The following is a 23,934-nucleotide window of genomic DNA, read 5'->3' on the forward strand; positions in this document are numbered from 1 at the left end:
CTTCCTTGCGGTGCACGGGCTTCTCATTGTGGTGGCTTCTCTTGTTGTGGAGCACAGGCTCTAGGTGCACGGACTTCAGTAGTTGTGCCATGCAGGCTCAGCAGTTGTGGCTCGTGGGCTCTAGAGCACAGGCTCAGCAGCTCCGCGGCATGTGGGATTTTCCTGGACCAGGGATCGAACCCGTGTCCCCTGCATTGGCAGGCAGATTCTTAACCACTGCGCCACCAGGGAAGTCACGACACTATACATTTTTAATGAAGGGCAAGGAGACAGTAATACATGATGCCTTAAGGAAATATCACTTAAAGCCAAACACAGATTTCTCAAGCTATATGGACTGTGGATCAGCGTTCTGTCCTCAACACTTCTATCTAAAATCCTAGAAACGAAACTAACAAAATAAACCTCATCCCCACTCTAATAACCCAAATCCAATTTGGTGAAACCTTAAACATTGCTGGTTGTACTTTACCTGAGGACAGAGGGCTTCTAGCTGGCTTGCAGACATTCGAACAAGCTTTACACCTTCTTCATTGTTTGAGATGGAACAGGCCAAGTTGGCAACCTAGAAGAAAAGATAAAAAAGACCTTTGAAGATTTTTCTCTTTTAACTGCAAAGGAAAACAAATGTATACCTACCCCATCCCTGACCTTTACAGAACAAATGACAAAAGCACCAAAGGTGTTTTACTTCTCACAGATTGACTACCTGCTTATGAGGACAAATTTTTTAGCTCTGTGCTAAGGAAATTAAACTCATAACACAGGTCACATTGTAAGTTGGTGGCAGAACCCTGAAAGATCCTAGGGCTTGTAACTCACCAGCTTTACATGGGCTCTAACCTGCCTGAACAGTAACTTTAGAAAAAGGGTCTCCTGTTGTGAGATGTGAGAAAAACTAAGGAAACAAAGGCACCAAAGAATCATTGGTACCCTCAAATAAAAATGTACTTTGCAGCTGTTCTTAAAGGAAAGAAATCGAAATTCTAAGCTGCTGTTCTCATTTGACAGGTGAATGGACGCTTACTTTAAGCCAAGATGAGTTTTATTTGAACGCAAGGCTATTTTTCAAATTTAAAAAGTAGCATTAACACCTCAAGATGGACCCAAGGCCATCCTCATCAGAAATGGAAGAAGAAACAGAGATGATATCCCGTAGTTAAGAGCAAAACTGTCTTTTAACTGGTCTCTCAAAAGCACTGACAGCTGGACTGTTTCCTGAATGATGCTATTTCATTTGAACTAAAATCTTTACCTTGCCATCCAACTGCCTCAATGACACTACTCATGTAGCCAGAAACAATCTTTCCAAGTTGTATCATACTTCTGCTGAAGCTCTGGCTGTGCTGAGAATGTTGTTCTGTAGCGGCTGCTAGGGCTGTGATCACTTACCAATGTTTCTAAATAAACAGGCTTGCCAATTCCGTTAGCAATACCAAGGACCAACTGAATACACAGTGCTGAGACATATCTTACCCCACTTGCAAACTGAGTTATGAATGATAGAGGCGCAGGCAGTTGAATATCAGAGGCACTTTCTGAGAATTTAAAATGCCAGAGTAAACAAGGGCAATGGCAATAACCTTTGATTTTCACTCCTCCACCCAAGTTAAGCAGATAAAGACACAAGAAAAATTATATACCATTACTGTTGTTCGCAGTGTTACAGTTAGGGATTATCAGCTTTCTGTAAGACTGTGAACTATCACAATCCTGCAATGCCTAATCACCAGGAGAAACAAAAGAACTAACATGCAACTTAAACACAAAAATGTACGGAAAAAGAAGATTAAGTCAGATCTTTAATGGGTAGGGGCCTTCAAAATCACACAAAAGAAGATGTATACTTCCTGAAGGTTACAATTCCACTTTCCAGTGTCAACTGGACCTGAGCAAAGAGGCACTTCTATTTATGATGACAGTCTATAAAGATAATTGTTGATTTCTATTTGTTTCCTTTAAAAGTGCTACAAAATAGGACCTAAGCTAAATTCTGTAGAAGATAAAACTTTTACAAACATTATCCCTCAAATGTACATTTTATGATGCTCTACTGAAGGAGAAAGCTTAAATTAGATGTGTTTATGAAGCCGCAGCTTCTATTGCTTCACTGCCTTAACAAGGCATTTTGAAACCAAATATAAAATTTGAGGTTGATGACTAAATTAGCAATTTGGGACTAACAAAGATCCCTAGTCCCACCCCATGCCCACCATTTTCGGAGGCCAGTCACATGTTACATTCAGGAAGGTCTGTCACTGTTTCTGCCTTCCACTCTCTAGCCACTACTAGTATAATTTCGTATTCTCCCAATTTTATGAATCTGTAAAACTCAGAAAAAAATAATTAAGAAACAAAGGATTACAATAAGTATTATCTACTACAGATCAGACACACGAGATGGTATGTGGCTAAAGGCTGAAATGGCTGACTTCTGTACACCATCTTTCCTGTTTCCTGATATAAATCCTAACAAGACTTGGGAAGACGTATTCTTTATTTTAAAAACATTACTTTAATGTTCTACAAGATTACACTGCCTGTTTCAGGAGGCCACCCCGCCTGCCCTGGGAGGAGGAAGTGGGCGCCTGTCACTGACAGTCTTCTCCAGATGAATGAGCTTCAATTCACCCTCCAGGGAAAGCACCACTCACTTCTAACAATGACAAATGTGCAAATGCAACATCTCGACCACAGCTCTCTGAGAAGCTAACCTCCCTCATATACTAGTGCCAGGCTTGACTGCCATGAAAGCTGGGAATGAGGGAAGGAGCTTCCTAAATACCTCTTTGTGGGGCTCTAGAAATCTGGGATAGCAGCTCAGTAGACTGAAGAAGTTTCTGAAGTTTGAATTAAAAATACTCAGAGCAGCTAACTTCCAGAGAACCTAGCAGAGCTGAGACTTTGGAGAGTGATGAGCAACATCTCTAATTTGCTCTGGGAATAACTTTTTATATCTTTGCTACCACAGTAATTTGTGCATTAACAATTTAAACATCTTAGATTCCCGATAATCTAAGAGGTGGGCTAAGATTGACACCATGACTACCAGCTTTGGAATCATGAGGCCTCTCTTGCACCACTTTTGCCTATCCCATTTAAGTTTGGACCCTGTAGAAGAACACAGCATTTCAGAAAACTTTCAACTCCCTGATTTAAAAAAACCAAAAAACAGCCCTGGGCTTTAGCTGGTTTTAGGACTAGCCCAGTAATAATCTGTGCTGTGCAGGAAAAAATTGTCACAGCCAGGCTGTGTCAAATCAACAAATATGACATCTGTACATGACAGGAAAGACAACTTTTCAGACATTTAGGAAAGCTCTAGAATTTCTTTACTTAAATAAAATGTATGAAACAAGGTTACAAGGGGGAAAAAATATACCATTATGACAAATTTTCCTCTGTTATACATGTGTTGGTGACTTTAAATAAATTTAAATTTTGTTTAAGTCAAACACAGGTTGTTTCCTACTGCCCCTTACCCTGGGACCTTTGCAGGAAGACAAGAAGAGATTTGTTTTTGTTCTTGGTAATAAATTAATGACCTACTCTCATAGTAGCCTATACCTGTTGTGGAGGTGAAACAAGTGACAAGAATTGTGGAACAGGGAGCTTTTACGTCTAAGTAGTGACACCACGACCTGAGTAGCATGCCGTAAAGTTGAAGCTCAAACTCTACATCACTTGCCATGTGATCTTGGGTCAAGCTACCACCTGAGTTTTCTTCTTTAAAATGGTTAAGCTCTCTGTACTCTCAAAAAATCCAAAGTAATAATAAATCAACTTTTCCAAACTTGTCATATATGAAGAGAGAAGTCCCAACTGCACATCACATAAATTTCAGAACCACTCAAGAAATTTCTAACAATTACTTCCAAACCCACAGAATAAATGATGATGGAACAGAGGTCAAGCTTCCAACTTTCCAATTTCCAGGGACAGGTGTTGGCTATCTTATGAGGAGGAACAAGATAGCTAACCAAAAAGTGAAGCACACATGGGTGACAGAAAACTTCCAAACTGGACTGTGATGATGACTGCATAGCTCTGTAAACTTAGTAAAACCATTGAATTGTACACTTAAAATGGGTGAGTTTTATGGTATATAAATTATACCTCAATCATGCTGTTAAAATAAAATGTAGGGTAAGCAGGTGAGTAATTAAGGGAAATTAGGAGAGGCTAGAAATGAGAAAACAGAAATTCAGAGAGGTAAGCAAGCACGGAAAACTGTTTATGAAGGGGAGTATGTGAGCCATTCTGTGGTCAGAACTTGGGTTTTTAATGGGTCTCATAAGGTAGATGCCTTAGATGAGAGAATCTGCACAGAGCTGGGACAGCCAAAAGGCAACATCCTAAGTGAGTGAATTAAGAGAAACGTCAACATGAAGAGCAAAATAGTAGGATACTTGCCAGTATAAGCCCTAATCATTCCCTCAAGGAGGAGGAAAAAAAAAAAAAGGTCTCTCCTGTAAATTCTAACCAAAGGCTGGCCCTCCTCAGGGGTTTAGGTATAGAAATTATATTATTTATCTGGCCCCCAAAACTTTTAGGTTTAGGAGGTCATGTACTAATAGTATCCATAAGCAACTGGCAGAAGTAAATATAAATGGAAATTTTCTCTGGGAAGTAATCTAAACCCAGGCCTCAAAGAATTCCCAAATACGAAATACCAGGAATGTGAACCCACAATAAAAAATACAGGAAGTACACAAGGAAGTAAGGTATCTTGAGCAAGAGGAAGCAAAAGAACTGTGTAATCAGATCCATGACTTGCAGATATTTAAATGATCAAAAGTGGAGTATTAAGAAATATGTTTTTTTACATTAACAGAGATAACACAAAGGATACAAAGTATAGAAAAGGAAAAACACACTCAAAAATAACTAGGCAGATTTGAGAAGGATCAAAATAGAACTTTAAGAGAAAAGTAATAATGTCTACCATTTCTAGACATTTAAAATAATATCGACTAGACACTGCTGAAAAGAGAATTACTAACCTGGAAAGTCAAACTGAAGAAATTATTCAGGAAAACCAAGACATTTTCACGACATGGAAACCATAAAAGGAATTAAGAGACATGAAAGATAAACTGAGGTCTATTATTCAACTATGAGGATTTCAGAAGGGAAGACAGGGAGAATGCAAAAGAGGCAATACTGAAAGAGGTAACAGCTGAAATTTTTCAGCATGGATGAAACAATTTTCAGATCTGGGAAGATAAATTCTAAGCAGAGTAAATAAAAGGAAATCTACACCCTGACACACTGAAGTGAAGCTTTAGAACAAAAGTGATTTTAAAAACAGCCAGAAAGTAAATACAAATTATCTACAAAGAAAGCTCAGTGAGATTGACTGCTGATTTCTCAACAGCAACAATGGAAGCCAGAGATAGGGTAATAATATTTTCAAATCCCTGAAGGGAGGTAGTGGGGGGAATCATCCTAGGACTATACATCCAATAAAATTATTTTTTCAAGAATTAAGCCAAAATAAAGACACTAAGACAAAACAAAAACAAAACCAATCTCAGAGCATTTACTCCCAACAGATCTTTCCCACCCCAACTAAAGGTGTTTAATAAAGATGCTTCAGGAAAAAAGGAAGCAATCCCAGAAGGAAGTTTTAATATGCAAGAAGAAATGGGAAGCAATGAAAATATGGTATCAGGTAAATTTTATGCAAAAGTTGAAATAAGTGAATAAAGCAATACCAACAGTGTCTAACTCATGGGGCTAAAAATTAAGAGAACCAAAATACTGGACAACAATAACATCTAAGTTAGAGTATAACTAAAGTCAAAGCATTCTAAGATTCTCATACTGTTTCAGAAGGAGGAAAAGATACTACTTAACCTCAACCTCTGAATTGAACATGCATGCTTAAAATATCCAGAGTTGCTAGTAATAAAACGGAGTGTATGACTTCCAAATGAGAAGGGGCGGGGGGCGGGAAATAGAAGGAAGTGACTCAATCAGTCCAAAAGAGGGAAGGAGAGTTAGAAATAGAGGAGGAGGGATGGAAGCAGGGTTAAGAAGGGGAAAGAGAGAACAAAAATGCAATGGTAAGAATGAATCCACATGTCATAATGATAATAAATGTGTGTGTACAAAACTCCCTAATTAACAGGGAAAAAAACCCTGCTAACCTGAATAACAATAACTAAACATATGCTCTTTACAGGATACATTTAAAACACAAAGAAACAGGAAGGTTGAACATTATTTTAAAAAAGAAAGAAAGCTACACTGGGATGATCAGGAGGAAGCACTGGACTCACAGACTCACAGCCCTCAGTTCTCCTAATATTGTTACTGGGAGACAGAAGGCCACATGCTGGGTTAGCTCCTCATCACAGCTCTCTGGAACTCAATTCAGTGTCAACTGAATGTTATGACCTTGTCATTTTAGACGGAATTTACAAGAAAAAAAAATCATGTGGACTCTGTCACTACATTTATTACTAAAATGTTGAGGACCCTATGTATTAAATCATTCACTGCCCCTTATGTAAAAGTCCCAAGTAAGGATTTTTTTTTTAACATTTTACGATAGGCTCATTTCCCATGAAAAAATGGGAAATATCGCTCTTCCATTCTAAAGACAAGAATACAGAACTGATTGTGTGTCTTCCTTTCCTCCATGCTACCAGGAAGTGCAGTGCCACAACCAAACTCAAGCATGGCAATTATAGCTCATAATTATGTATTATTTCTCTCCTACATCCTGATTTTCTACATCTACCTTATTTTCTCTTACATGTTTTTGTTCAAAATAAGCCATGCCAAATCTAATTTTAGGAAGAGGCAGGATATCAGTATCTCTAGTAACAGGATTAGAAATTGTGAATTTACTAAAACATCATAAACTATTTTAAACAGCTTGGCTATTTGATATTTTTAAAAAGGCTTTCACGTGTATATAACCACCCAGGTGATATTGTCATCATTTCCATTTACATGTTATTATACGGATCACTTAAAAAGGTCCCTATTTCTGTCTAATCTCCTGAATAAATCTGTCAATAAGGCTACGAAGGGTGCCTGTCTAAACACTAGTCCATCAGCTCTACTGGTGAGGCAACAGGAGGGCCTACACTCTTTCCTGAAGCAGGACCAGAGTTGGGCAGAGTGCTTCCTTAATTGTTCCTGCCAACACTCCAAGAAAAAAGAATCTCAATGCTCCTTGAGAACAAGAAACATCCATTGCCTTCACCTGACCATCCCAAAATTTGACTAGGTGGTTAAGTTCAGCCAAAAAACCTTGGTGTTAAGGTGTTAAAATAGTACAGGCAAGACACTTTGGTCTTATACAACCCTACGCATATGAAATTACACACCATCGAAAATGTGAGAAAACCAAGCTCAATATGCTCAGGAAATTCTTCTTGATTCCGAGGTCAGCATTCTTCCCTAAGAATACCCAACTGCTTTCATGCAAACATCCTACAGTCCTGGAAAATTGAAGTTTCATTTGATTTGCCATTTGCAAGAATTTCAGCCTATAGTATTGTACAGAGGTACTGAGAAAATATCCAAGATGTCACAGGCAGATCGTATAAGGTCAGTGTTTAATTCAAATGCCCCTTACAGAGGTTTCTTCAAGGTCACTTTACTGCGTATTATAAGCATAACATAGAATAAAAGTTACAATGCAGATCATTCAATTTGCAGTTAAAATACACATTTTAAGCCAATAGAGCCGCACCCTATGAAGTCCTGGATAATGGGAAATACTTGGTCCTGGGGTGGTGGTGGTGGTGGTGGTGGGAGCATAGCAAATAATGATAATCCAGCTCAAAATCATACCAGTTACATTTACTTTTTAGTTCTTAATTCATAAGGCAATGAACAAAACACTATCTTATTGTACAGTGTCTCGGGCTGAGGGGAAAGGGATACTAAATAATAGTTTTTACAGGCAAGATTTCATGAATTGCATTTTTCCTATTTCACTCTCAATTCATGAAATTGAAAAGGAACCAGAAGACAGCAAAGTTAAAAAGGGAAAACTGATTGCTCTTTAGCTATTAAGCTGCTCACAGCAAAGGAGGTAGGCAAAGAATGAAGCAATTAAAAAGGACACATGGGTGTTGCATTATTGACAAAAAGGTTAATATTTCTGACAGAAAATAAATTTTTCACCTCAATACACTAAACTGACAAGCAACATAAAGAAATCAACTTGATATGGGAGAGTCAAGTATAAAAGGTGTTATCGTTACCCTGAATAATGGCCATGCCCTTTCATAAACATGAAAGAGCAGCCCTCAGTGCTATATTCCAGAACAGAAGAAAACGGTGAACAGAAGGGTCACCAGCTCATTAACACTGACCCTCAGCTCCTGCTCCCCTACTCACTGGCCTTGAGACGCACAACCTCTATGTACCCTTCACATAAGAAAAGGGGATTCAATACCATGTGGGGAGGTAATAGATCCCACTGACAACTGTAGTGTGAGGCAGTCAGAGGTCCTAGTGAGACCCTGAGAAAATAAGAGCAGCCACACAGCAAACACTCTGTTATTTGCTTTCCCAAGTAAAATCACAGTCATTTAATAAGGATCCAATAGGCGGCAGGCACCACACAGCCTTCCAAACACTATGCCCACAAAGAGGGGCTGGAGAAATTCACTTCTGCTCATAAAACCTCACGAGTCAGTATGTGGTTTTTATTCTTCAAGCTAATCTTGTATTTCCATAATGTGGTATACAGAGAAGGTACCATAATATTCCCATTTCTCTGTGCATGCTATCCCTAATACTACTCAGAAACTATTAATACATTTGAAGCGACTTTACATGACAACCCAAATTATAGCATAACCTTTTTACCCTATTTTATTTAGCCAGGGTGGGCAGGGACAGAGATCAAAACAAAAATTAAGGAATTTGTAACTGGCTGAACGGCTAACTATATACAAAGAATGGTACAATCAACACAATGATTTCTAGTGGCAAGCTGAGAGAAAGTTTCTATCCTATGGGTTGTCTTAGACAGTATTTTATAAACATATTGGATCAAAGGAGGAAAGACATGCTTATTTTTTAAAAAAGAAAGAAATGATACAAGTTTGGAAGGGGCTGTCAATAGTATGAAGAGCAATGCCAGCAACAGTCCTGACAGGACAGAACACTAGACTGAATCTAAGAAGTTTATACTGGATGAGTGTCAAAACAGAAAGAGCCAAACAACCAACTGCACCCACACAGACCAGGATGGAGAAGATGGAGTTGAGCAGCAGCACCTCTGGAAGCAAAATCCTGGAGCTGACTAACTGTGAGGTCACTGCCCAAAAGCCAGCGGAAGCTTTGGCTGCCCTACCTCCATCCGCCCGCTCTTGCAGCAGGTGTTCAATAAGGACTGGCACGTAAGTGGCGAGCATTCAGAGAAGGGGCAGAATGAAGAGAGCCTCTCAAAGGCCTGAGGAAATCACCTAGACTAGAGCTGTCCAAAAGGAATACAATGTGAGCCACATTAAGAGGTGAGATTAGGGCTTCCCTGGTGGCGCAGTGGTTGAGAGTCCGCCTGCCGATGCAGGGGACACGGGTTCGTGCCCCGGTCCGGGAAGATCCCACATGCCACGGAGCATCTAGGCCCGTGAGCCATAGCTGCTGAGCCTGCGCGTCCGGAGCCTGTGCTCCGCAATGGGAGAGGCCACAACAGTGAGAGGCCCGCGTACCACAAAAAAAAAAAAAAGAGGTGAGATTAGAAAAAATAATATTTAATCTCAAGATAATATATTTCAACATGTAATCAATACAAAGATAATGAAATCTTTTACATTCTTTTTCCATGCCACATCTTTGAAATCAGGTGTCTATTTTTACTTATAGCTCCTCTCAATTCATGTGTGTGCAGCAGTAAAAAGATGGACAGGGAGTGTTCCAGAGAAGGAGACTGTGGCCCCCCATTCCTAACAACCAGAGAAATCCACCAGTGGAAGGTGCCGGCTCTGGAAGGAGGGAGGTTTCCCACTACAAAATGAGTCTAAGAAAGGGTAAGTGTCAATACACGGATATTAAACAGAAGGGGATTTATACACCAGAGGGAGAATCAATGATTCTATGAGAAAGAACCATTCACTTAGGAGAGAAGAGATGGACTCAATCAGAAAACTGGGCTCCTAATGGGCAAACCTCCAGGGAAAAGTAAAACCAAACAATGCAAGGAACACCAGATAAAACAAGTGGTAAATCACTGGGTAAATGGCCACAAACAGGATCTACATAAAGCTGCAGGAAACAAACCTGCCCTGTCTTACCTCTTCCATGTGGTGTTTATGGCTGGGTAGCAAGCTATCCAAAAACCATGCACTCCACATTCCTTCAAGATGGGGAGGTGTTATATAATAAAAAAATGTCTGGTCTTTGCACTGGATTCCTGGGAGGAAACTTCTAAATCCTTGAGAGATTTCAGGAGTGACAGGAGTGTCTTTCTTATTCATCATTTATGCTAACGAGGTAACTCCAGCTGAGCCCCTATATATGTTAGACTTATGAGATGACTGAGGATGGGGAGGCCACCATGCCAACCATGTGATTAGAGGATGGGGGCTTTCAGGAAAAACCAAGGTCCACAGAAGGAAGGGATTCTATCAATCATACCTACATAATGAAATCTCAGTAAAAACTCTGGTTGCTGAAAGTCAGTGGAGCTTCCTGGCTGAACCATCAATGTGCCAGGAGAGTGACATACCCTGATCCATGGGGAGAGGACAGGAAACTCTGTCTTTGAGACCTTCCCACACTTTACCCTATGTGTCTCTTCATTTGGATGGACCTGATTTGTATCCTTTACAATAAAATGCAGTCATAAGGATAGCACTCTCCTGAATTCTATGAGTTGTCCTGTCAAATTACTGAACCTGAAGTGGGCCATGGAAACCCTCCAAATTTGTAGCTAGTTGATCAGAAGAGCAGGTGGACTGGGGACCCTCAAACTTGCGGCTGGCATTTGAAATGAGGGCAGTCTTGTGAAGAAGGTGAGAGGTCATGGGAACACTTGAATTTATAGACAGGTGGGTCAGAAGTACAGGTGGGCTGGGGACTCCCCTAACTTGCAGTTGGCATCTATATTGAGGGCAATCTTACTGGGAATTATGCCTTTTACCTGTGGAGTCTGTGCTAATTCCAGGTGGTTAGTGATAGAATTGTATTTCAATATTTTAGGAGGACAAACATACCTGGCAGAATTCTCAGTGGCTGCAGAATCTGAGCCCTTCTTTTCCTGCCAGAGGCCTATCACCACCAGTCCTTCCCAACTTTCACATAGCACCCTTACTCCCCCTAAACCCCAGGAAAAATGGCAAATGGCCCCTAAAACCAAAGTTGGCCTGCAGACATTTACTCCACTTAAGAGGGGGAACTAATAAAAAGAAAGGAAGATGTCAGGAGATTAACAATATAATCACAATAAAGTATTTTACCTTTGCTTTAAACAGTCTCTCACTAATTCAGTGTTTCATTATAAGACAAAAGTACTAGTGTGGGGAGGAGAAGGCTTGTCATTGAAGAATGAAGTTCTGCCTTGAATCAGGAATTTGAGGCTTCTATAACAAACACTTTAAAAATTCATTTCCTTTCCATGCACATATGCAATTATATACCCTAGGATCTCTATTATCATAAATGTAATTTAAATGTTTGCAGAATGATACTACAAGGCCTTTGGTTATGCATCAAGCAATGAAAAGCCATGTGTCATTTAATACACATATATTATGTGTGTGGGACGATGGGGGTGGAGGGCATGGAGAGGGGAGAGAGGGGAGAAAGGAGTCAGAAGTGAGTTGTGACAGGGAATATCAAAATCTAAACATTAAGGGGCCCTTGGTTAGTTCAGAATGAAATAAGAAGTATAAGCATGGACAAAGTTCCTGGAGCAGGTCTCCAAACCCACCAGGTCCATCTAGTGCTTCTTACTGGGCATAAGGCTGTCCACTACGCCAGTAAGCTTGAGTGGCACAGCCCTCATTGTGGGAGGAATGCAAGTTACTTAACCTCTCTAAGCCTGTTTCCTTACCTGAAAATGTGGAAAGTACATTGTATTTGCATATACATGGTACACAGCAGGTGCTCAACAAGTGTCAGTTCTGTTGGATGGAGAGGCTGAGGACTGTACAGCAGGTCCTTATAAAGGGCCCTCCAGCCGTAGAACAGAAAAGGGCTGCCCTGTGAGCTTCAGCCTGTCATACTCTTTCAGATGCCCTTTCCCATGCCATTACTGCTACCTGTTACCCAAGGCCATGGGCTGGCAGTGTCCTTGCTTCCTGCCTCACAGGCACGCTTTCTAAGATGTAGGCTACTTACAGGAGGTTGGCTTCCTGAAGACTATCTTTGTGAAGACAATCTTTGTACATTTGGAGGTTACACCTCACGCAGTCATATAACTACCGTGAAAAGGTTATGCTTAATGGAGACACAAAATGCAAGTCTTCGAACCAAATGCCAGAATCAGTAACTTGAATAGCAGACTGACCTATGTATTTTGCACATAATTAATTCAGGTGAGAATAACGATTAATGTTCAAAGAAAACTAGATTTAAAATTAGTAACACATTTAATGTGATAACTGATGTTTTCCTTAGAATATTTTTATGGTACTAACCTGGCCTAATGTCACTATAAATCCAAACGTACAAGAAACATTTTACATAAAAGGCCCATTTTCTGTTCTTACATAATGACCAACTTACCAAATGGTCTACGGAATATCTCTTCCAAATATTAGATGTTTTACATTAGGGTTACAAAATTAAATAAGTTGGGTATATGCTTACAGTATGTCAAATTTTTGAAATAAAGTAATAATGAAATCAATTAAACAGTAACATAATTTCAGTAATCAAAAGGTAGGAGGCAAGCCTAACTTATCTGGAAATTAAATAGCAACTCACTCTTTCTTCTTATAGCCAAAAAAACCAACCACTAACATACAGATATCTACTGTTCAAACATATCTAATTAGCAGCACATTAGGGCTCAGTTTCTTCAAATTTTTTTTTTGGCTGTGCCATGTGACCTGGCTTGGGGAACCTTAGTTCCCCAACCAGGGATTGAACCCACGCCCTCGGCAGTGAAAGCGCAGAGTCTTAACCACTGGACCACCTGGAAATTCCCAATTTCTACAATTTTAAAACAAGATGATGGAGCTGAGTCTGTGTCTCAGGCAAAGGGTTAAGCACTTGACATACATCATCTCTTTGAGATCTCAAAATAATCTCTAGATAGGCATCATTAGTATCTTCATTTTATAGTAAGAAATGGGAATTCAGAGGGGTTCAGTAATTTGCCAGTATGCAAGCCCAGGCAGTATGACTCCTAAGCTCCAGCTTCTAGCCACTACTTTCTACAGTGTCTTCTGAGTTTAAGTATGTCATGATCTATCTTTATTTGCATTAACACCAAGTGGAGATGTTAAGTTTCCAGGATAAAGACTACCTATATTTAATTATGTATGTAATTAATGTAAACTGACCAAAATGGTAGTTTTGGATAGATGTTAATAATGAAAGACTTTCGTCTTACACATATTGTACATTAGATGAGCCCCTAAATTTTTCCGCTGATTAAATACTGTGGTTAAAAATCACCACAGTTCACCAAGTTACACATAATTAATAAAACTGCTAATACACTTACCTCAATTAATTTGTTGGCATGTTCACGGAAAACTTGGGCATATTCTTTAACTTCTTTCTCATTTCCATTCTTTGCAGCTTCAATCAATACTAAAAGTGGAACGTTGGTTTCCAGAAATGAATCTGAAACATGGTCCATGACAGCTTTGCGGAGCTAATAATTAAATTGTAAAAATTTGATTTTATTTCTACCAAGAAGCTAGATTGCTTTTTATTTCTCTTGCACTTTTAAATCTAATGGAAGCTCATGACAGTTTGGCTGCATTTATATGAGGACCCCTCATGTAAGCCACGCAGTTATATAATCTGCAACACAGGAAACACAATTGTGGAGCTAACAGCTTACACTACAGTAACAGCATTTCAGCAACAGAATCTCAGTTTTCAAAATAAAATCCTTTTTTTCTTGGGAATTACAAAACTAAAGCTTGTATCTTAAAGGAATAATAAAAAACTGAACAGAAAACAGCTCTAGACTGAATTGGCACATAGCCTTGAAATATATATATAATTAGCCTAATTGGCTAAATAAAACTGAGAAGGCAGAAAAAAAGCACTTTCTGGTTTATCTGAACAGGGTGAGCATACTATGAACCTTAAAATTGAAACGTTATCTTTATAACCATTTGTGATACTACTCTACCAAAAGGAAGACGTATAGATACATTCCATCTTTAATTCTGCTTTATATCAGACATGAACAATAAAATGTTTCTCCACTAAGTCAGGAGATTGTATTACTATTACAACTTCTTTTTAAGTCTTAATACATTGTTTTACAAATTCAATCCAACTTTTTCTTAAAGACTAAAACTCAATTTAATTCCAAAATGTTAATGGGATTATTTAACATTAAATGAAGAGAAAGACCCTCTGTACTTACTAACTCAGAAAACTGATGGCCCCAAATACCTCTATATCCACCATATTTGTACCAGAAACACATTTCCATCAAGGATCAAAATCAGAATGGGGCAAGTCAAATAAATAACTCCAATTTCTGTCTCTATTGTTTGTAAGTTAACATCACAAGATCCTGCAGGGTATTTTCACAGATCCCCAAGTCATTTTAAATTGATTTTCTTACCTGAACATCCTTTTCAAACTAGAGCTAATTTATTCAGTCCATTCCAGTGGGACTGTATTATTCCAGGTCCCCAAGATATTTTATTAGCCATTTAGAAGCTTATTAGCAAAAAACAAATAGAGATAGTCAGTTTTCTATGAAAATTCATCCGTTAACTCAAGAAAGAATATGTGCCCAGTATCTGTTGGGATTTTAACCAAAACAACTAAATTGAGAACTTGGGAAAGCAATCGACACTTCTTCCAGCTTACCTGCCTACGCAAGTCCCTGGTCTTCTTGGTCATTTTATCTATTGCAGAATTGAGTGCATCACTTCTTTCTTTACGTCCAGCCTGGAAAACAAGGAAAGAGATGCACATTGCAGTAATTTACAAGGAAATGTAATGATAGTCAATAACTAAGTTCAGATCAACATGGAAAAATCAATTTTTTTAGCCCCAAGTTGGGACATACAGGAGGCTGGGGAGAGCGCCATGTGGCTTTGTTCATAAAAAGCTAATTTTACAACTCTTAGGGGCTCCATATTATTTCAGGATGGAAATTGAGGGGGTTCTGCCAAAATAAGAGAAGCCAAGAGGTGGGACTTTTGCTTAAAGTTCTGCTTGAAAAATTAAATTTATATTTTAATTCAAGGTTCAGCATATAACTGTTGGTGAGAATGTAAATTGGTACAGCCACTATGGAGAACAGTATGGAGGTTCCTTAAAAAACTAAAAATAGAACTACCATATGACCCAGCAATCCCACTACCGGGTATATACCCTTAGAAAACCATAATTCAAAAAGAGTCATGTACCACAATGTTCACTGCAGCTCTATTTACAATAGCCAGGACATGGAAGCAACCTAAGTGTCCATCAACAGATGAATGGATAAAGAAGATGTGGCACATATATACAATGGAATATTACTCAGCCATAAAAAGAAACGAAATTGAGTTATTTGTAGTGAGGTGGATGGACCTAGAGTCTGTCATAGAGTGAAGTAGATCAGAAAGGAAAAACAAATACCGTATGCTAACACATATATATGGAATCTAAAGGGAAAAGAATGGTGATGAAGAACCTACAGGCAGGACAGGAATAAAGAAGCAGATGTAGAGAATGGACTTGAGGATATGGGGAGGGGGAAGGGTAAACTGGGACGAAGTGAGAGAGTGGCATGGACATATATACACTACCAAATGTAAAAAAGATAGCTAGTGGGACGCAGCCACATAGCACAGGGAGACCAGCTCGGTGGCTTTGTGACGACCTAGAGGGGTGGGAGGGAGACACAAGAGGGAGGAGATACAGGGATACATGTATATGTATAGCTGATTCACTTTGTTATAAAGCAGAAACTAACACACCATTGTAAAGCAATTATACTCCAATAAAGATGTTTTAAAAAAAAAAAAAGGTTCAGCATACAACATCATTAATGAACCAGCTCTCCAAGAACTGCAAGCAAGAACAGGTTATACCTGATTTTGAAGAACTCTTAGATACGAAGAAGGTCAAAATGTGAAAGATGGCACCTGGCACTAAAACAACGTGAAACAACAAGTCGTAAAACTAAGATGTACCATGATGGATAGGAGTTAATAACGTATTTTTATATAGCTCAAATAAGAATGCTTTGTCAGATTACTTCAGTTAACAGTGTATATTATACAGGCCAAATAAGTATGCTTTGTAAGATTACTTAAAATTCTAGGCTAAGCTTAACGCAATTGTATTGCACAGAAAAGAACCTATCAGCCACTCTGAGAGAGGTATGTAAATCAGCATTTGTTCAGAGGTCAGGGGGTTGAGTGGACATTTGCATTGGGGAACATTCTAAGCAGAATCAAAATGGATGGTAGTCCAAAGAAAAGGGACAAAGGTAGTTATCCCAGGTAGAGATAGCTAGCCATGTGCTTAGAAATACGTAGTAAGACATCAGCTAGGTTAAACTACGAAATATATTAAAAGTTTTTCCTTACAAAATGCCCTGTCAACAAATGTGGCTCTTTCTGTAAAACATATAGCAATTACAGAAGAGATACGAATGGACAAAGGAATTTAACTCAGTGTTTCTCTACCCATGGTCGCCCTCAAGACATTCTGGTATGGATATGCCATCAGTACATAAGTCAGCATAGTAGATAAATAGCCGGGGATGGGGAGATGTGGTTACACGCTTTCTGAGTGCCTCTTAATGTACATTTATTACTCAATCTCTCTCTTATCCCCCCCATCTGTTAAATGGAGACAATGACACTTGTCCCTCTGCCTCCATCTCTGGGCTATTAGAAGAAAAGAGAAGGAATATTGATGGATACAGGTTATTTAGCAGAAGGCAGAAAGGAGACAAAAAAGGACTTAAAATTAAAAGTTGAAATATAACTGATACATTGATATGGTCCCTATCAAATCTGGTCAGGGTCATATCCCTTACCTTTTCCTCCAACTGTACTGTCAATAAAGTTAAGTAATCCACTAATATTAATGGGTTTAAGGGGGAAAAAAAAAAGAGTCTCAACAAAAACTGAGAAAATATGAGCATTTCTACTTGTAGGAATAATCTGTGATTTATTCACGGCCATCAGTCAGAAGAGAACTTGACAAGTATAATTAGTTACTGACAATCTCAAAGATCAAAATACCAGGATCTAAGGCAAAGGTGGCTAAAACTGAATTTTAAAAAAATCAAACTGACCTCATAATTAATCCTTAAATCAGGAAAGTCTCAGTACATTTCTTAGATACTCAAGCACTCACTTTGAAGTAAACCTAGTAAAATTTGTCATTGTACCTAGCTACATTTTGGGGGGTGTTTCTAATAGATCATTTACCCAGAAAACATCTGTTATCTGAAATCCAAAGGCTGGGCTCAATAACCTCATGAGAGCCTAATTCCTTGCAACGTCCTCAATTTGGGTAGAAGGATTTATAATACTCAGAAAGTTATATAAAAGCAAATCCTTAAACTTGACTTTTGAGGGAATTACATTCACAAGGCAAAATTCACACAACATGAATCTGTTAATTCTTTGTCAAACTACCTTAAAAATCAATTTGTCTTTCTTGTTACTTTAGGAAATAGAGGCTTATGCCTCATTAATCAGTAGGGAGCAGTTCAGAAGCAGTTACTTACTGAAGTTTTTAGGTTATACTAGACAGACCACCCCTCCCCTTTTTTTTTGGCGGTATGCGGGCCTCTCACTGTTGTGGCCTCTCCCGCTGCGGAGCACAGGCTCCGGACGCGCAGGCTCAGTGGCCATGGCTCACGGGCCCAGCCGCTCCACAGCATGTGGGATCTTCCCAGACCGGGGCATGAACCCATGTCCCCTGCATCGGCAGGCGGACTCTCAACCACTGCGCCACCAGGGAAACCCTAGACCACCTTTTACATCAAAGCATCTCTTAAAAAAATAGAAAAAAAAACCCAGTCCAAATAGCAAGTTTACAGTTCCAATAATTTAAAATATAATAGGGGTGAGTACACACGCTTACAAACTTAATAATGAGCTTGATGAAAGTAGAAGGCTTGCTGATTTGTAAAACAAGATCTTACTTCTCTTTGAGATTAAGGCTGTTATGATTTTGTATTTCTAGTTTTGGCTAGGCCAAAGTAAATTTGCCCAATGAATCTTTAAAATAAGTGACTCTTGGTTCCCACCTAATTGAGAGACTCTATTCCACTAAGCAGAGACACCACCTAGACTCACTCAATGTTGATATGTATGCCCCTGCTACACAGTGACAAAAGGGCTTTCTAAGAAAAAGATATGGTATGTTTGGGGTTTCAACATAAAGCTTCTCCTCAACAAGTAAAGATCAGCTGAATTGAGGAGAAGCAAAGGTTATTAGCTGGGACTGCCTCTAAGCAACACAGTTTTGGCTGAGACAGTGAAAGGGCTTTTAAAACCAATCTTTAAGAGAAGCATGGGGCTTCCCTGGTGGCGCAGTGGTTGAAAGTCCGCCTGCCGATGCAGGGGACATGGGTTCGTGCCCCGGTCTGGGAGGATCCCACATGCCACGGAGCGGCTGGGCCTGTGAGCCATGGCCGCTGGGCCTGCGCGTCCGGAGCCTGTGCTCCGCAACGGGAGAGGCCGCAGCAGTGAGAGGCCCGCGTACCAAAAAAAAAAAAAAAAAAAAAAAAGAGAAGCATGAAGAAGCCATTCCACCTTCCTCCTGCGTGGACAGACTTCTATCTATTTAGACTATCTTTACTGAGCACTCTACATCCACTGGAGTAGGCAGGATTAGCCATAATCCTTCTCTCAGAGGGTTTCTAATCTGAGATAAAATAATTCAGAGCAACCCCTAATTCAGCAAGACCCTGTACTGTGCTGGGCTTGACAGGAGTTCAGAATGACATAACAGTGGGTCAGAGCAGTAAGTAAAAGTCATACAGGAAATTACATTTAAGTTTGTAACTGATTTTTTTTTAAAGTATTAAGAACTAGAATTTCCTGGAGGATTTTACCCATTTCGGTGGTGACCTCTGGGAGAACAAACTTTTTTTTTTCCTTCCAACGAGAAGGAAAAGATTCTCTGCCATTCATTAAAATTAAGTATATATAGCAAAGACCATAAAACCTTTAAAAAACAAACGACTAACTGGAAGAAATCTTTGTAAAATATTTCACAAACAAAATTAATTTCTTTAATAAGAATGAGAAGCCCACGCACCACAACAAAGAGTAGCCCCTGCTCGTCACAATCAGAGAAAGCCTGTACGCAGCAACGAAGACCCAACACAGCCAAAAATAAATTTTTAAAAAGTAAATCTTTAAAAACAAAACAAAAAAAGCAAACTCGGCTCTACTTCAGAATAAAAAACGAAGCCTGCCAGGCACAGAGGATGGGGGAAACATGAACACGATGAAGCCACTGGCAAGCAAGAATAAGAAAAGGGCTTGGCAATACAAATTTCAATAAGTCTATGCATTTATCAAGACCTCAGGATAGTTCTGTTTGGTTTGGGTTGGTTTGATATCTACAATAGGTGACATAAAAGATCTTTGTGGTCTAAATGTACCTCTGCTCAAACTTCTATGGAAAATCTTCCCTTACCTAAGGTGCATCACCTCAAAATTTACTGCTGAATTTTCTAGCCCTGGGCACAGATCACAATGCTAGCTTAACAGAATTAGGCTGTCACATGATCCTAGTTCTGCCACCCCACCAATACCAACAATTGCCAAAAAGCACATGCCTCCAAAACCAAACTTTGTAAGTCACAGCATCAAAAGGGACACAGCTCATCATCACTGGTGTAACCATCACTCCTTCCTACTCCTTTCTCGGTCATGTTTAATAAAGATAACAAAAGAACTTAAAAATCACAATTAATGGAGGGCAAAGACGAGGTCAAAAATAGGGATTCTGTAGGCTTAACGTGGACAGTCTACTTCTTTTTTTTTTTTGGCGGTACGCGGGCCTCTCACTGTTGTGGCCTCTCCCGTTGCGGAGCACAGGCTCCGGACATGCAGGTTCAGCGGCCATGGCTCACGGGCCCAGCCACTCCACGGCATGTGGGATCTTCCCGGACCAGGGAACGAACCCGTGTCCCCTGCATCGGCAGGCAGACTCTCAACCACTGCGCCACCAGGGAAGCCCGACAGTCTACTTCTTAAAGGGCTTTTGAAAGGAAAGATCCCAGCAATAGAGATACTTATTTACACTCAACAGTGGTCCCCTGTGCTTTCACCGAAACTCTAAGAGCCTAGAATTTTAAATGTTCTCAGATCCTCTGGCTCTACCTGGGATAATCAACTACTCTTTAGCCCATCTCTAACATGACAGATTGGTAAGTCCATCAATCTTTACATATTCTATCTGCCTCTATCAGATAAGTTCTGGTTCTTGGGAAGATAACAAATGGTTTAGTGCCAAACCCCAGTAGCTTTTAAAGAGCAAATCAAAAATTTTAAAGAATAGTCAGACTTCCCTGGTGGCGCAGTGGTTTAAGAATCTGCCTGCCAATGCAGGGGACATGGGTTCAAGCCCTGATCCGGGAAGATCCCACATGCCACAGAGCAACTAAGCCCGCGTGCCACAACTACTGAGTCCACACGCCACAACTACTGAAGCCTGTGAGCCTAGAGCCCGTGCTCCGCAACAAGAGAAGCCACCACAAGGAGAAGCCCGCGCACTGCAACGAAGAGTAGCCCCCACTTGCCACAACTAGAGAAAGCCCGCCCGCGCACAGCAACAAAGACACAACACAGCAAATAAATAAATAAATAGTTTAAAAGAACAGTCAATCTTTGTCTCCAAATACACACGTTTGAAAGCAGTGAACAACTCTAGGATTTATCAGAATATTCTCCCATCCTCTTTCTTTCCTGCCTCCAAAAACAGGCTAGTAAAACCCACTCACTCTAATACAGGTGTTGATACAGTATAGGCCCAAGTATGTGGCTGCCACTAAGAACCCTAAAAGGTTCTTAGGAGGGGATATACTCAGACCCACAAATCTTGGATCTCCACCCTAAAAATGTCTATCACTTTTTGATGATCGTAAGGAGATCTCCAAGGAACGATGACCAAGACTGGAAGCAAAAAGGTTTATTTTAACATACTTCTCCAGAGCACCTCTGTGCTTCCCCAACCACACTTTTGGGTGCTGGGGTATTAAAATTTTTGGAGTCGGGCATGATTAGTTAAGAAACATTTGACTCCTTAGCATAAAGCAAAATCCAGCTCCCTCTCTACCACAAATTAGAAGATTTCATGTATATACCCATACATCTGCTTCTCCAAGTGGGGAAGTATTTGTCCCTAATTAGCAATATATATTCAAAGCAAACTATCATGTAGAGTAATGCAGGTAACTACAACACCTCAGCCCTGCCACATGACTCATTTAATTTGCTTACAACCATTTACAGAGAGGACAGGCGGGCCAGATTTTACTTGTCCTTTGCCTTGTCACAAACAACTAAAACAGTGAAAATTGAAACAGATGATATGGAAAGTACCTTCCAGAGGTTGTACTGCCACTTTAAGTCAAAGGCATATGTATGCAGAATAAAGCTGTTGTAAAATGAAACCAAGAAAAAGTTTAATTCAGAAAGAACATGGGTTTTTTAGTCCTTTTAGCTAAAGAAAGATAAAGATCAAAAAATGATAAAAAATTCCATCAATAGGAACTATGGTACTTCAACCAATTTTAAAACAAACTCACATCTTCTTTGATTCCACAGTCTAAACCTTTCGAACCCAAAGAGAGGGCAAGTGGGCAAGATGGCTGGTGACCTAGACGGACTGTGCTCTCTGGGTACTGTGATATGGCAGGCATTACTGCCCACTCTCCAGATGCATCAAAAAATAATTACTCTTGATTGCACTGGTGCTTTTCTGTGCAATTTTCCTTGCCCACAAATCTGTTATAGCAGTATTGGGATCATGTAACTTAAGGGTTTTCCATTTGTTAGTATAAGAAGTAGGCCAAGCAGACTACAGAGCAGAAAAGAACCAAGAGTTTAAGGGGAAGGAAATGTTCTTCCCTCTAAATTTTCACATACAACTCATTCCTAATCATGGTTGCTCTAATCCAATTGGTCCTAATGCTTTTCTCCACATGGAACTAAAGTTGTTACTTCAGGGGAGAATTTAATCCAGCTCCTCCTGCCTTGCAAAGTTTTTTTTTTTTAATCAGAGGGTGGCTGACTTCAATAAGAGCATTTACAGTATCCCAAGGGCTTCTTTTCCTTAAAAAAAAAAAAAAATTAACACCCTTGTCAGACTCCCCTCGTTGGAAGTTTTGGGAGCAAGTTCCTATAGAACGGTCACTCTGAAACCTATGGTCACAGACCCTGTAAGAATTTGATTAAACCTTGTCCACAGAAGGGTGGGTGGGAGGGAGACGCAAAAGGGAGGGGATATGGAAACATATGTATATGTATAACTGATTAAATTTGTTATAAAGCAAAAAAATAAAATTAAATTAAATTAAAAAAAAAAAAAAAACAAACCTTGTCCACAGAAAAATGCACAAGCAACAAAATTCTACAAGCCAATTATGGACCCAGGTTAAGAACTTCTAGCTTACAAGAGAGAAAGACTATGGAAAGGATCAAGGTCAGTTGGGGGAGTGGCATCCTTGAAGTCTAAAACAGGACCTCTCCCTCCCTTCCTTAACCAGCAAGCAGGAATACAGTGGGAGTACTAGTTCCTGAGAATAAGGGGTTCCACTCATGGGTAACTTTGGCTTGGGCACACTATCTTAGAACTGCACTGCCCACAGAGTCTTTCCTTCAGTCTTCTCCTTTCAGAGGTATCAGACATGCCCCATAGTTGTTAGACTCTACCAGACCTAAGTGTATTCCTGCTGTCTTCTCTCTCCCTTTACACATCCAGGCATTTTCCTCAATAAAATTCTTATACTTCTAATCCTACCTTGGGGTCTGCTTCTAGGAGGAGCCAAACTACACACCTGCAGCTGCTGCTGTCTCCACAGAGCCCTGAGGAAGGCACCTTGGAGTCTTCCAGTCCTCACTCTAGCACCACACTCCAACACAGAAACTATACCCCTTGAGACAATAACTTCTTAGACATGCCCAGTGTGATAAAGCCCCTGGAAGCCAACAGACTGATGACGTTCTGGTTTCACAGACACAATGGGTAGTTTTCAGATTTCTGCCTTCAGGTCTGAGACAAGACCTACTAAGGATAAGTGCCAATGATATGGGAGAAATGGCCTGGAAGGCCAAATCAATAATGTCAGATGTATAAAAGGCCTTACCTTTGTCAGGCCTGAGAATATGACCCTGACTCACAGTAGAAATATCTTTTACATTTATACAATAGTAAGCATGGAGCTGTACAGTCATAACCAAATTCTGAAAAGTGATACTATTCGACAGGGAGAAGATGGTGTTAGGTCAAGTAAAAACAGCCAAAGCAAAAATCCTATTCCAGAGTATGAGTGACCTTTTGTATTCCCTAGAGAGATTTCAACAACAGTTAGTATAAGACTCAAAGTCAGTTCTTAAGTGTGCCAGTAGGCACTACTGAGTGTGTAAATGCTCTATTGTTTGAGGGTCACAATGCCCCAATCCCAGAGCAGTAGAGGCTTTTAGCCGAAGAAGTAGGTGAAATTCTGAGGTAAATACAAGGGACCATGTCAGAATCCAGCCACGCTATACCACTTGTCCTAAATCATTTGTTCCACTGTTAACACTTAGGGCATGCAATATTAAATGACTGTATCAACCTACTCGT

The 23,934-nt window shown here is 39.8% G+C and overlaps 1 protein-coding gene across 1 annotated transcript in view; it reads right to left on the minus strand.

Annotated features, from left to right (window-relative positions):
- Positions 1–23,934, minus strand: part of CTNNA1 (catenin alpha 1) — a 183,265-nt gene that overhangs the window by 34,364 nt on the left and 124,967 nt on the right. The window contains exons 8-10 of the mRNA XM_082621605.1: positions 14,986–15,066; positions 13,649–13,801; positions 473–565 (exon numbers count right to left, since the gene is read on the minus strand). Coding sequence (XP_082477731.1) covers positions 473–565; positions 13,649–13,801; positions 14,986–15,066 — 327 coding nt within the window. The remainder of the gene's footprint in view (positions 1–472; positions 566–13,648; positions 13,802–14,985; positions 15,067–23,934) is intronic.

The sequence above is a fragment of the Mesoplodon mirus genome (genome assembly GCF_964341445.2).
Source record: "Mesoplodon mirus genome assembly, chromosome: 5".
Classification (NCBI taxonomy): domain Eukaryota; kingdom Metazoa; phylum Chordata; class Mammalia; order Artiodactyla; family Ziphiidae; genus Mesoplodon; species Mesoplodon mirus.